This window comes from Grampus griseus (genome assembly GCF_964374135.1).
Source record: "Grampus griseus genome assembly, chromosome: 9".
Classification (NCBI taxonomy): domain Eukaryota; kingdom Metazoa; phylum Chordata; class Mammalia; order Artiodactyla; family Delphinidae; genus Grampus; species Grampus griseus.
The window spans coordinates 1,360,468-1,374,731 of record NC_139003.1 but is presented as its reverse complement, the minus strand read 5'-3'; the positions used below and the strand labels follow the sequence as shown (position 1 = coordinate 1,374,731).

The 14,264-nt window shown below is 46.9% G+C and overlaps 1 protein-coding gene across 2 annotated transcripts in view; it reads left to right on the top strand.

Annotated features, from left to right (window-relative positions):
* The window catches only part of UBE3C (ubiquitin protein ligase E3C), a 118,317-nt gene extending 105,572 nt beyond the window's left edge, over positions 1–12,745 (top strand). For both annotated transcript variants that reach the window (XM_082661965.1, XM_082661964.1), the window contains exons 22-23: positions 4,739–4,869; positions 11,082–12,745. In XM_082661965.1, the coding sequence (XP_082518091.1) occupies positions 4,739–4,869; positions 11,082–11,252 (302 nt within the window). In that variant the 3' untranslated portion in view covers positions 11,253–12,745. The remainder of the gene's footprint in view (positions 1–4,738; positions 4,870–11,081) is intronic.
* The last annotated feature ends 1,519 nt before the right edge of the window (positions 12,746–14,264 follow it).

Genomic DNA, 14,264 nt, shown 5'->3' with positions numbered 1-14,264 from the left:
TAGTTATCCATCCCTGAAATGTTACAGATGGTCATGTTTCCAAAGTAATTTCTAACTTGCTTTTTTACATGGGTAATTCATTCATGATTTAAAACCCAGGCTGTATGGGGTTACAGTGAACTCCTCTTCCTGTCTCATTTCTCACCATCCCATTCCTCCCCTGCCCGTCCCCACCAGGAGTAACCACTGTTCTTGGTGTCTTTACATATTTACATATAAATACAAATTTCATTCTTATTTTCCTTGTTTGTATACACTGTTCTGCAGCCTGCTTTTTTCTCTTCACAACTTCCCTTATTAAGCCTCTTCTTACGGCCACTGGGTTGCCTCCAGTCTTCTGCTTTGAAAAATAGTGCTAGACCAAAAAATAGAAGAACCTAAAAACTGAACCTCATCAAAATATTTACTTTTGATTAAATTAAACTTAAAAGTTTTTACTCTTCAAGAAAATGAAAAACCAGAAAGAAGACGTATAAATGGCCAGTAAGCACGCAGAAAGATGCTCAGCAACATTAGTCATTAACGAAATAGCAAAAGCGTAACTAGGTTGTTCCGAGTTGGACTGGTGTACTCTTTGGGCGTTTGTGAGGTTTTTTTGTTTTGTTTTTTTTCTTTTGGCTGTGCCGCGTGTCATGCGGGATCTTAGTTCCCCAACCAGGGATCAAACCCGTGCCCCGTGCAGTGGGAATGTGGAGTCTTAAGCACTGGACCACCAGGGAAGTCCCATAAACTTTATTTTATATACTTGGGAGCAGTGGAAAGGAAAAAAAAAATCATCCTTAAAACAACCACTATTATTTCGGTTTGTTTTCCTTAACCGTAGTCTGTTATTCTGGTATTTTCAGGGTTTTTGGTAAACGTCAGCAGACTGGTTTTAAAACTCACATGGAAATGTGAGGGACCTAAAGCAGCCGAGACAGAAACAAAGCTGAAGGGTCATCACCCTGATGCAAAGCTTACTGTAACCACGGTAGCTAAGACGTTGTGGGACTGGCACAGGGATAGACACATCGATCAGCGGAACATGATTGGGAGCTCAGAAACAAATCCTTAGATTTACAGCTAATGATCTTTGACAGTTCAGTGGTACGAGGAAAAGAATGAATTTAGACCTTGACCTCACACCATACGCAGAAATGAATTCAACAGGATCAGAGACCTGTAGGTAAAAGCCCAAACTGTAAAACTTCTAAAAGAACATATAGGAGAAAACCTTCGTGACTTCTGGACTAGGCAGCGTGTTTAGCTGTACGGCAAAAGCATGATCCAGAAAAAAGAAATTGATAGAAATTTGGACTTTCTCAAAATTAAAGGTGTTGCGCTTCAAAAGATACCATTACAAAAGTGAAAAAACAAGCCAGAGATTAAGAGAAAATATTTCAAGTAATATATCTAATACTGGCTTATGTCCACAGTATATAAAGAAGTTTTGCAACTCAATAATATAAACAACTGAATTTTAGAACATGGGCAGAAAATAAAGTGTTTCACTTAAGAAGATATATAAGAATGTCTGGTAAGCAAATAAGCACATGAACAGTTGTTTTAACACCATTAATTATTAGGGAAATGCAAATTAAATTCTGATGAGATACCACTACATACCCACTAGAATGACTGTTCTCAAAGAAGACAACGCTAAGTGTTAGCATGTGAAGAAATTTGAACCCTCTTGCCTGGTGGCAGTGTTAAAATGGTAGAACCTCTTTGGATTTTTGCAAAAGAATGAGGCTGTACCCCCCCCTCACACCATATGCAAAAATTAACTAAAATGGATCAAGAACTTTAATGTAATACCTAAAACCATAAACTCTTAGGAGAACCGGGATAAATCTTCACGGCCTTGGATTCGGCAGCGGGTTCTTAGATACGACACCAAAAGCAGGAGCACAGAAAAAAGTAAATAAATTGGACCTGATCAAAATTACAGGCTTTGTGCATCCAAGAACATTATTAAGAAAGTGAAAAGACAGCCTTCAGAATGGGAGAAGGTATTTGCAAAGCATATGTCTGATGAGGGTCTGGTATCCAGAATGTGTAAAGAACCCTTAGAACTCAACAAGAAGACAAGCCGGTTCAATGACGGGCAGAGTGCTTGAATAGACATTTCGCCAAAGAAGATATTACACATGGCCAGTACGCTCAGAAAGAGGCTCAGCGTCACTAACCACTACGGAGATGGAAACCAGCCCAGAGGGAGATGTATTCACATCTCTTAGGATGGCTCTCCTTACACACACACACACACACACACACACACACACACACACACACACACAGAAAATAACAAGTGTTGGCAGGGATGTGGAGAAATTGGAACCTCATTCACTGCTTGTGGGAATGTAAAGTAGCCAACATGGAAAGTGGTTTGGTGGTTCCCCAAAAAGCTCAACATAGAATTACTATGTAATCCAGCAATTCAGGACTTCCCTGGTGATCCCGTGGTTAAGACTCCGCCTTCCGGGCTTCCCTGGCGGCACAGTGGTTGAGAGTGCGCCTGCCGATGCAGGGGACACGGGTTCATGCCCCGGTGGGGGAAGATCCCACACGCCGTGGAGCGGCTGGGCCCGTGAGCCATGGCTGCTGAGCCTGCGCGTCCGGATCCTGTGCTCCGCAACGGGAGAGGCCACAACAGTGAGAGGCCCGCGTACTGGAAAAAAAAAAAAAAAAAAAGAATCCGCCTTCCGATGCAGGAGACGTGGGTTCAATCCGTGGTCGGGGAACTAAGATCCCACATGCCTCACACCACAGCTAGGGAGTCTGCGTGGTGCAGCTACTAAGCCCGCACACTCTAGAGCCCGTGCACCACACTAAAAGATCCCACGTGTCGCAGTGACGATCCCACGTGCCGCAACTAAAACCCGACGCAGCCAAACAAATAAATAAATATTAAAAAAAATAATAATCCAGCAATTCTACGCCTAGGTCTATATCCAGAGGGATTGGAGGCAAGGACTGAAACACCTGTGTTCATGCAACATTGTTCACAGGAGCCAAAAGGTGGAAACAACCCCAGTGCCCACCTACAGGTGATGGATAAACGAATGTGTTGTAGACATACAATGGGAACATTATGAAGTCTTCAAAAGGAATGACGTTCAAATGCACGCTACAACGTGGATGAATCTTGGAAACATTATGCTAAGTGAAATAAGCCAGACACGAAAGGACAGATACTGTATGATTCAACTTCTGTGAAATACCCGGAAGTGGCAAATTCCTAGTCACTGAAAGTAGATGAGAGGTTACCAGGGGCTGGGGAGGGGGCACAGGAAGTTACTGCTTAGTGGTTATAGGAGTGCCTGCTTGGGGTGATGAAAACGTTTGGGTTGGAAACAGCAGCGATGGTTGCACAACAATGTGAATGTAATTAACACCCTTGGGTTAAACACCTGAAAATGGTTTAAATGGTGAATTTTATGTTACATGTTTTACGACAATTTTAGAAAGAAACCTATCCAGACTCTGTTCTGTGGAGTGCTGTTTCCCAACCTTTCCTCCAAGGTAAATTTTGAAAAGGTTTTGGAAGTGGATCGTAGTGAAAGTTGCACGGTATCATGAGTGTAATTTCGTTCAGTGAAACATCTTTAAGCGCACACTGAGAGACAGACCAGATCGTGGTTGTCTATGGGGTGGACATGGGGGTCTTTTGAGGAATGGATATGTTTTAAAACTGGATTGTGGTGATGGTTTCAGAACTATAAATTTACTAAAGTAAATTACGTATATCCATGTGTGTATATCTATATGTATATAACTGTGTGCCTGTGTCTCCCCTTTCTGTAATTAATTTGTATTGCTCTAATGAACTCTAATGCTTCTGTAAAGGCAGGTAATACCTAAGGTCACACTGTCCTCACTGTCAAGTCGTCTGTTGAAAAGAATGAAATCAGTCCAAGCTTTCCTTGCCAAGGAAGTGGTCTTGGCTTCTTTGCATTATCCTGTCTGCACTGAAAGCGTATGCCTTTAATGATCCTAGCTATTCCTATTCTAGTAAATAGCTTTAAAATATTACCATGTTCATTTCGGTGCCAATTAATGCACTTAAGATATTTTATTGATGGTATTTCTGTAGTATATTAACAATGAGGGAACAACATATAGCAATTATTTCCGTTTTAGGAAGCACTTAACTAGATTAAAAGCTATAGGTAGCAGATATCCCACTTCAGAACAGTGGTCTAATTGAGTGCTGGGGTGGGTTGGTAACCATGGTCTCTACCTTGTTGTCGGAAGGATGGGTGATAAATTTAGATACTAAGATGTGTTGGCAAAGTAACTAGCTCTATTAAAAATAAAAATCCCAGTGTTTCTGCTATTTCTAGATGTGTGACCATCATGTAAATCCTTTGTTATTTAGGGTTTGCTACTCAACAGAGGCTGATTTTTGACCCCTAGCAGAGTTCTTAAAACTCAGACCCCTTTGCAGCATCTTTTGCTGCTAGGGTTCGTCTTGTAGCTGCAGGGTGTTTGTTCCTCATTCTGGCCTTTGGTGCTCTACCTTCTGAAGCTTCTCTCCCTGCTGTGTACTTGCCCATCATCTACCAGGACAGAATAAAAGTGTTTCTCTAGAGTTGGCTTTCAGCCGTGAGCTGAAAGAAGAAAAGACTGTTCATCACTGGACAGGCACGGCGAAAAGGAATCCCTCTTAAAAGTTTGTTCCTCTGGTGCCTTTAGGAGAATCTTGCTTCTGCACTTACCTCGTTTTTAATACAGACGTCTGTTCCTTTTGTCATAGGCGGCTATTCTGCTGATCACCCCGTGATCAGAGTCTTCTGGAGAGTCGTGGAAGGCTTCACGGACGAGGAAAAGCGCAAACTGCTCAAGTTCGTGACCAGCTGTTCCCGCCCCCCTCTCCTGGGGTTTAAGGTGCGCAAGCTCGCCGGGCCTTTGAACACCAGCTTGTAACTAGGAAAGCCAGCGGGTAGCAGGTGGGGCTGGACGAAGCAGTGCGCACACATCGTCTTCCGGGAATAGCGCTGACAGTGTGTCACAACACCCGGGTTATTATTTCGGTACTGTTTTTAGCCTCATTAACTGAGTATTTCAGCTCCATCACTGAAGGATTGGTTATTATCTGTGTATCCTGGTGCTGGTTTTATTTGGGGTTTTTCCCCTGCGTTCACAGCGTCGACCTATTGCTGTGAGGGTTGTCAGTGTGTTGGGGGTTAAAAGCGAAGAGCTGCTGCAGCCGGGCGGGCGCACGGTGACGTGACTGATTAGTACCACGCGTCTGTGCAGCTCAGGCTGGTTTCACTTCCGAACTGAAGAACACAGGCTACGAATGTTGACGGCAGGTGTTTGGGAAGAATGATGCATGAGCAGTAGTATATTTTTTCCTAGTTGCTCACTGTTACTTATTTCATGTTACCTGGCCTTACTGTGTCGTTTCTGGTAATTCATGTTGATCTCCTATAAACTGGCTTAATATTTTTAGCAATTAAAATTGGTCATGGGGGGCTTCCCTGGTGGCGTAGTGGTTAAGAATCCGCCTGCCAGTGCAGGGGATATGGGTTTGAGCCCTGGTCCGGGAAGATCCCACATGCCGCGGAGCAACTAAGCCCGTGCGCCACAACTACTGAGCCTGCGCTCTAGAGCCCGCGAGCCACAGCTACTGAGCCTGTGTGCCTAGAGCCCGTGCTCAGCAACAAGAGAAGCCACCACAATGAGAAGCCCACGCACCGCAGTGAAGAGTAGCCCCTGCTCGCCACAACTAAAGAAAGGCCACGCGCAGCAACAAAGACCCAACGCAGCCAAAAATAATAAATTTATAAAAAAGATAAAATAGGGCTTCCCTGGTGGTGCAGTGGTTTTAGAATCCGTCTGCCAATGCAGGGGACACAGGTTCGAGCCCTGGTCCAGGAAGATCCCACATGCCGCATAGCAGCCAAGCCTGTGAGCCTAGAGCCCGTGCGCTGCAACGTGAGAAGCCACCGCAGTGAGAAGCCCGCGCACCGCCACGAAGAGTAGCCCCTGCTTGCCGCAACTAGAGAAAGCCCGTGCGCAGCAATGAAGACCCAACGCCGCCAAAAAAAAAAAAAAAGCTTGATCCCTGGTTGGGGAGCTAAGATCCCACATGCCTCGCGGCCAAAAAACCAAAGCGTAAAACAAGCAATGTTGTAACAAATTCAATAAAGACTTTAAAAAATGGTCCGCATCAAAAAAACCTTTAAAAAAAAAAGATAAAATAAAATTGGTCATGGGACAATTTATGTTTTTCTTATTAATAGTAAAAGAAATAAAGCTATATTTAATAGTTTAAAGAGGCACACAGTGGTGTATATATAACATAAAATAATAGCAAGTTAGGTAGCATTGTATATTGCGTCTGCTTGTGGAACCTAATGGATTGGCATTCCCTTTCCAGTAACCTTGCATTGGACACTGAGTTATGTATTGCTTGTTCTTTTCTTCAACTTTTACTTTGAAATTATTTAAAATGTATAGAAAAGTTGCAAGAATTGAACAAAGAACTTATTAACCCACTTTGACCCATCGTTAACATTTTGCCACATTTGTTTTATCATTCTCTCTATGATATACATATATTTCTTTCTGAATCATTTTGGAGTAAAAGTTGAAGACATCATGTTTCTTACACATTTTTCCTACCACCTCAATGCTCTCTTACACAGACACAGTTAAGTGATCAAAAGTAAGGAATGCGCAGTGATGTACTGAGCTTCTCTGAGCCTCTGCTTCAGAGTGTGGTCCTGAGACCAGCAGCTTCAGCACCACCTGAGACCTTGTTGGAGTTAAAACATTCTCCGGCCTCGCCCAGACCCCCTGAGTCCACTCAAGGAGGGGGCTCAGCCCTCCTGTTTCTACCTGCCCCTCGGTGTCCAGAGCACCTGCAGCGGCCCAGCCGTCCCGCAGTCCTCCGTGGACTTCGACTTCCCTGGTCTGCAGTCCAGTCCGAGGCTGCACACTGTTTACTAGCCGGTTTCCTCCAGTTGTGGCTCGCGGGCTTCAGTAGTTGTGGCTCACGGGCTGTGGAGCGCAGGCTCAGTAGTGGTGGCTCATGGGCTTAGTTGCTCTGCGGCATGTGGGATCTTCCCAGACCAGGGCTCGAACCCATGTCCCCTGCATTGGCAGATGGATTCTTAACCACTGCGCCACCAGGGAAGCCCCCACAGGGATTGTGTAAATGAAGTTTTTGTTTGCCAGTAGAGAACCACGTGAAGACTGATGATAAGAAGCATGTAAGTCTCTGGAGTCAGCAATTCGTGGCTGTGCTCTCGCTGCTCGGTTTTGCCCACGTCATAAACTATGTGCTAAATTCAACATGTAGATGAAACAAGATCCAGTTGAAATGCAGTTTCGGCCGTTTGGGCACCTGTTGTGGGCTGATGTGCCACGTGCTCGGGGTCCCAGTCAGGGCAGGAGCTGCACTCCTGTTTTGTTCTTTCTTTTCCTCTACAGTGGTTAGTAGGTAATTATTTTTTATGCTATTCTTTTTTTTCCTTGTAACAAAATTAATGTTTTCATTATAGAAAATTGGAAGTTGTGGTTTATAAAGAAGAAAAAAAATACCTGTAATTACTCCCATTCTAACCATTATCGTGTTTGTATGTGAATGTGTGTTTGTATCTATCTATCTGTCTATCTATATATATATACATATGGGCATGTGTTTATGCAGATAGATATGATTTTAAAATATAACTTAAGCTGTATCGTGTTCAGTTTTACAGGCTGCTTTTTTCACTCAACATTACATCAGGATCATCCACATATTAAATAGTCTTTGAAATATTTTTAATAAACTTCATAATGTCCCATCATGTGAGTCTACAATTTACGTACTTTTTTTTTTTTATTAGTTGTTTACAACTGTTCCTTCCTAATAGTGCCGTCAGCATCCTTGTACCTAAATCGTCTGCATCTCTGATTACTAGGATCCGCTCCTAGAAGTAGAGGCCGTGGTGAAGGATGTGAATGTGTGTGAGTTCCTGCTGCTTCCTGCCAGGCTGTCCCCACAGAGTTACCAGGTTACACCCACAAGAGGAGGATTTGGAGCCAGTGTCCGCAGAGACCACTGAATAGACTCGCCTCTGCAGTGGCATTTGAAGCGTTTGCGCTCCTGTCACAGCTCTAAGGAGGGAGCGTGCTAGTGTAACGGGCGCCGACCAGGCCCACCATCCTGGTTCTCACTCCTCCCCAGGCACCAGCTGGGCTGCCGTTTTGCTCTTCTGTCACCGTTTTCTGCGTACATTTGGCAGAGAAGTTCAACTAGCCAGGCTTCTGAAACCCTGCAGCAGTGGAAAGGCGAGAGCACACAGGCCCAGGAGCTGGCAGACTGAGGCTGTCTGGGTAAAGACAGTCCCCACTGCATTGTGCTCCTGCTGGAAGGGAATGTATACATCACGTCTTGTATCTAATGATGTTCACGTATCACAGAGACAGTCACTGGTTGTCTGTAGCCATCAAAGGGCCTGGCGTGTTCAGTCTGGAACAGTGTCTAGGAGTTCAGCCTGCAGATACTTTTGCCCAATGTAAAATGACTTGAGGACATGGTTACTTATTGCATCATTGTTTGGAAGAAGTGGAAACTTTTCCACTGGGCCCCGTGCAGCTACAGAGAAGCTGGGGAGACCAGCTTGCTGTGGGAAGGCCACAGAGACGCATTATCAGATGGAAAACCGTCGAGGTGCAGACGGCGTCTATAATGTGCTAGCGCCTTATGCTTGTTAGGTGGAGGAGGGAGAAAACACTCTTGTCTCTGTGGAAGGTCCTCAAGACACCCACAGCATTGCTGCTCATGGGGTGGGAACTGGGCAGCTGGGGGCATTTTTACACTATAGCTGGAAAAAATAGCCAGAACGTCATTATTATGTCTAAAAAATGACAGCGGATGCCCGACGCCATCCGTGCTGGTGCTGCGGACAAGCCGCAGTCCAGACGCTGCGTCTGCCTGGGCGTCTCTCTAGCCTTTTCTGGCCTGCAGGCCCCGCCCTCCTCAACTCTGCCTGTGGTCCAGTCAGTGGGGGAGCTGGGTTGCTTCTTTGCGTGTCTTGTAAACTGGTCGCTAGAGGCTTCACCGGATTCTAGATGTGAATGTTCCCTTTGGCAGTAAGGCTGCACAGACGCTGTCGTGATGCTCACGTCCTCTGGCTCCAGCATCAGACCCCATGGTCGTGAGTCGTCTCTGCAGCGCGGCTCTGTCTGTTTCCAGCGTCCTGGCTTTCTGCATCTGGGCGTCTGAGGGGCTGAGCGGTCACAGAGCTGCGGTCGCCGCCTAGATCCATTCTTTGCTGTGCTTGAAAGCAGCCATCTTCCAGTTGTATCGTTTCTTCCTTTCTTAGCTGATTTCTCTATTACGAAAAACTTTATATTTTCTCATCAGCTCTTTGGTTACCCTGAGGACTGTTTGTACAGCCAGGATACAACAATCAAGGAACTCTTGATTATTCCTCATTTACAAGTTATCAGAACATTGAGGGGGATAACGGGCATCTTCTGAAGTACATTTTGGTTCCTTTCTTATCATTATGAACTTTTCACATTTGATGTGTTTCAGTCCATTGCAGTCGCTCTTTGATAGTGCCCCATCCGTGGGCGGGCGAGGGCCTCCAGGTGGGCTCCAGGATCCCAGGTAGCTTTGCGTCGCTTTCTTGCTTTCTGGTATGAGAAGATAGTAACACTTGTCACGTACATTTCCTGGCCCACGTCTGGAATCGGATGTTTTCCCAAGAAGCCCTGTTTCCTTTCTTCAAGAATAGGTTGGTAGAGACCAAACCCAGGCACTTGATCTGTTCATTGTCACAGGTGGTCATTGTGTCCAGGCCTTTTCAGTGGACAGAGCTAGGAAATGGGCGTTCTTTTGTCCCCAAGAGAAAAATTCATCACAAGTTCAAACTGCTATTTCAAATTGAAATTTAGGCGTATAAGGTTTCTACTCCTTTGATTTTTATATTGGGGTCTCTCTGCCTATGAAAACCGTGGCTCCTGTTAGTTCATTTGCTTCCTCTGATAAGTTCTAGGGCCCTGCTCTAAGTTATAGTTGTCTCTAATACTTACATAACAGTGGGGCTTCCCAGTGGCACAGTAGTTAAGAATCTGCCTGCCAGTGCAGGGGACACGGGTTTGAGCCCTGGTCCGGGAAGATCCCACATGCCACGGAGCAGCTAAGCCCGTGCGCCACAACTACTGAGCCTGCGCTCTAGAGCCCGCAAGCCACAGCTACTGGAGCCGCATGCCACAACTGCTGAAGCCCACATGCCACAACTACTGAAGCCCACGTGCCACAACTACTGAAGCCCACGCACCTAGAGCCCGTGCTCCACAAGAGAAGCCACCGCAATGAGAAGCCCGCGCACCGCAACGAAGAGTAGCCCCCGCTCACCGCAACTAGAGAAAGCCCACGCACAGCAACAAAGACCCAACACAGCCCCAAAAATTAATTAATTAATTAAAAATTAATAGCCATAAAAAATACTTATATAACAGTTATACATCATACTACAGTGGTTTTAGAACAATACCAATAATTTGCTGTGACAAAACCGTTGTGAGATTTCTTTGCAATTCTAAAACACTGGAAATATTCCTCTCTGTGTGATTAAGCCACCAATAAATAGGTTTATTTGTTTCATTTTGCTTTCGATATTTAGAGATTGCCTTTTTCTCTCCTGGATTGAAATTGTTTTACGTTCACTGTTGCTGCATCCACGTGGCCCCTGAGCCTGATCCACACGGTGTGGTTCATTTGGAGAAGACGGGCTTCTGCCCTTCCTGTGGTTTGGTATAAGCAGAGGTTTATATCTTCAGCTCTTCACCCTTGTACCTTTCTGAATTTTAAACACATTTTTAAAAGACTAAAAAAATAAAAGCTTTAGAGACCCTGCTCACTGACAAGGCTATGTCTCCCACGAATTAATGCTATTCTTTATCCCTTTTTATGCGTGGAGCCCAGGGTACAGGATTTGGTCGAAATTTAGAGCTGAGTCTTGAGCGCAGTGCAAGAGCGAGTGTCCTTTTGGGGAAAGGTGACTAGGGGCGGCAGCTTTTGCGTACGAGTCTGGAAAGCTCATTTCAGGCCGTGCTTGTTAACCTTCTCCTGCACACCCGCTGTCTTCCAGGAGCTGTACCCCGCGTTCTGCATTCACAACGGGGGCTCCGACCTGGAGCGGCTGCCCACGGCCAGCACCTGCATGAACCTGCTGAAGCTCCCCGAGTTCCAGGACGAGGCGCTGCTGCGGAGCAAGCTGCTCTACGCCATCGAGTGCGCCGCGGGCTTCGAGCTGAGCTGAGCTGAACCGGCACGGCCGCGGCCCACCCTTGACGGCGAAGGCCAGGGCCTCTGCGCGGCACCTCCGGCCAGCAGGGCGCCCAGGCTCTCCTGGGTCCCTCCCCCGCCACCCCTCTTCCTGCATTTTTAAATGATTTATTAAGTTGTGCTCTCGTATTTAGATGGGCGTTGCTTTTCAAATAACTTAAAATAACAAATGTTATGTGCCACGTGGCTAACTTAGTAATTTTGCCAAGAAGAGCACAGTTTTAAGACTGGTGGCAACTCAGTGAAATTAACCAAAGATGAAGCTTTGGCTTTGCTGGTGGAACCGAGCGCGGCCTGGGCTCCTGGCAGAGGCGCTGCTTGTGGCTCGGCCCAGCTCCGGGTCTGCAGAGAGACAGGCCTGAGGGCGGAGAGGCTCGCTCTGGGGGCCACTGCTTCTTGTGTGGTTGAATTGTTTACAGGCCTAACTGGTAAAACTAAAGGCTCCCCCCCCCCCCCCGCTGCCTTTTCCCAGAGTGGTTAGGTTTGGAAAGTAGATAACAATGGTAATATTTTATTTGTGTTTTTTAAGCCATTTCCCCAAAACGGGACTAGCATGCTTGTTTCCGGCCTGCCGCTGACCTGCATCTTGATGGTTCGGACGTTACTGTGTGGGGGTGTGTGTGAGGCGGGAACTTCCTTCTGTTTCCATTTCTGTCTCCACCTTGTGCCTGGAGAGCTTTCAGGGGAGGGGGTCCCGGTCCAGTCCCTGCGGCGTGTGTGACCCACGAGGGCTCGGGGAGAGGAGACCCTGCAGCGCCGTCTCAAGTCACTTGAACCAAAGTGGTCCTGCGCCTTTGCACTGCGGCCCGGGCTCCGCGGGCCGGTCCTCCTGGATGTGCGGGGATGCCGCGCTCCCGCACCCTCTGCCCCCCCATCGGTGCTGCTGTGTAGGAGGGGCGGGCGGCCCAGGCGCCTGGGGCCTGGGTGATTCTCTCGGGATTCGGCACTTTATCAGGACCTGGGTGGTTTCAGTCTCCACAAGTCTCCAAAAGCGGAGAGCGTTTCAGAGCATCACCTGTGGACACAGATGCTGGGGCCGCGGAGGACTCTGGACCGTGCGCGACTTCTCTCCCACGGCTGGTGTTTCGCTGCCACTGGAGCTCTGAGCTGTCGTGTTGAACTGGCCAGAATTAGCAATATACTTCTAAATGTGGGAGAACTGAATGACACTTTCAAGACCGTGACCGTTATCGAAACAAAATGTATAATTTCTTAATTTGAAGAATAAATTAAGTGTTTAAATGCTGTTTGTAGTCTTGATATACAGAAATAAAATAAGTAGGGTTTGTCCTTGGTTTTATTTTTATTTTAGATCGTTTTGTGTTGAATGTTCTGTAGCTTCTTACTAGTTGATGTGTATATTTTATCATCGGTATTTTGGAGACGGAATACCTGGGGCTGAAGAGACCTGGGCAGTTACTCTTACTCGGGTTGCTTTCCTCAGCTATTCTGAGCATATTTATGTGTATGTTCCAGTGGCTAAATATTTGCATTAAATTTTTTCCCAAGTCCATGTTGGAGTTGTACCCCAGATCATTGTAATTAGTTCTATTCTGCCCTAGTGAAACCACAGCTTCTGAACATTAGTTTTATCAGGCTTGTTTAAATGTCATCAGTTCATACAGGGTACAGCCACCTGTGCTTCGGAGGAGGTGCACTAGGCAGTAACGCCTGCCGTCTGAAATGCGCTGAGCGAGGCTTCGAGAAGGTTGACCTGTAACAGCCCTTCCCGCACGTGCTCTGGTGAGAGCCAGGTCCTCCAGGAGCGACCCTCACCTTGCCAGTTCTCATTACTGAGGAAATTATACTTCAGGAAGGTTCTCCTTTCTCCATCGTCTCGTTTGCCGTTCCTGGTTCTGTTCTGCTCTGCTTGGCGCTGGTAGTTTTGTGCTCACACCATGGGAGAGGCTCAGACATTTCTCACAGGCTGTGTCTGCGAATAGACGACTTCTGCCTGGTGTCCCAGGAAAGCTGATTAGGGCAGTGGTATCACACCGCGGTGCTCACGCCGCCCTGGTGCCACTCTGATACTGGCGATGTGTTGGTTCCGTGGCTCTTGGGGGCGGGGGCAGGTGTGCATCTGCGTGGCTCGGCCCTGGGTACCGCGGGGGCCCAGTGAGGTGGCCCCGGGCGGACCAGGCCTGCGGTCTTGTTAGTCAGAGGCAGACAGTCGTGCTGATCACAGTGTGACCCGCACAGACCTGTGATGCTCGTGGGCTTGGAGCCCAGGCCGGGCTCTGCCAGGGGCAAGCTTCCTGAAGAGCGGAGTGCAGAGGTGGAAGTAATTTAATATTTAAGAAAGAAAGTAATTTGATATTTAAGAAAGGTAAACAGCTAGAGGTGCATATTAATGCAAATAAAATAGAAATTTTATTTGAGCTAGCCTAAATGAGCTATAGCCACACTAATATTTAGCTGAATTCCTACAGTCGCCTCTTGCAAACTCGTCTGCTCCCGGTCTGAAAGTGTTACGTATAATAGCTTAGTAATCTGTGCCCCAAGTAACAGCCACGTCTGCGCCACACAGGTCAGCAGATCTCTCCTGGGATTTGTTTTAGGGGCATCACCCCCACTCCCCAAACAAAGGGTGTCACTGAGCCCGACCTTGGCTTCCAAAGGCTTCTTCGTGACACCACAGTGGTGGCCGGAGTGGACGACCGGAGGCCGGGTGACCAGCAGGTCCAGGTGGGAAGTTGGGCGAGAGCTGAGAGGATGGAGGCAAGGTCCAGCGGGGGCTCCTGTGGCCTCAGAGCATCCCGGACCACCCAGAGGTCTCTGCTTCCAGGAAACTGTGAGTTCTTAGCCTGAGTACTTCGTGCCTCAGCTTACACATCTGTGAAATGGGGATAATCTAGATGCAGGTCTCCCCCATTAAGAAGGACTCACTTCAGTACCTGGTTTTGCTAGCCAAAAGAAATTTGGAGAGGATTGGCACTTTTACCAAAAAAAAAAAAGGTGAAAAGGGAAAATCTCATTCAGCTCAGCG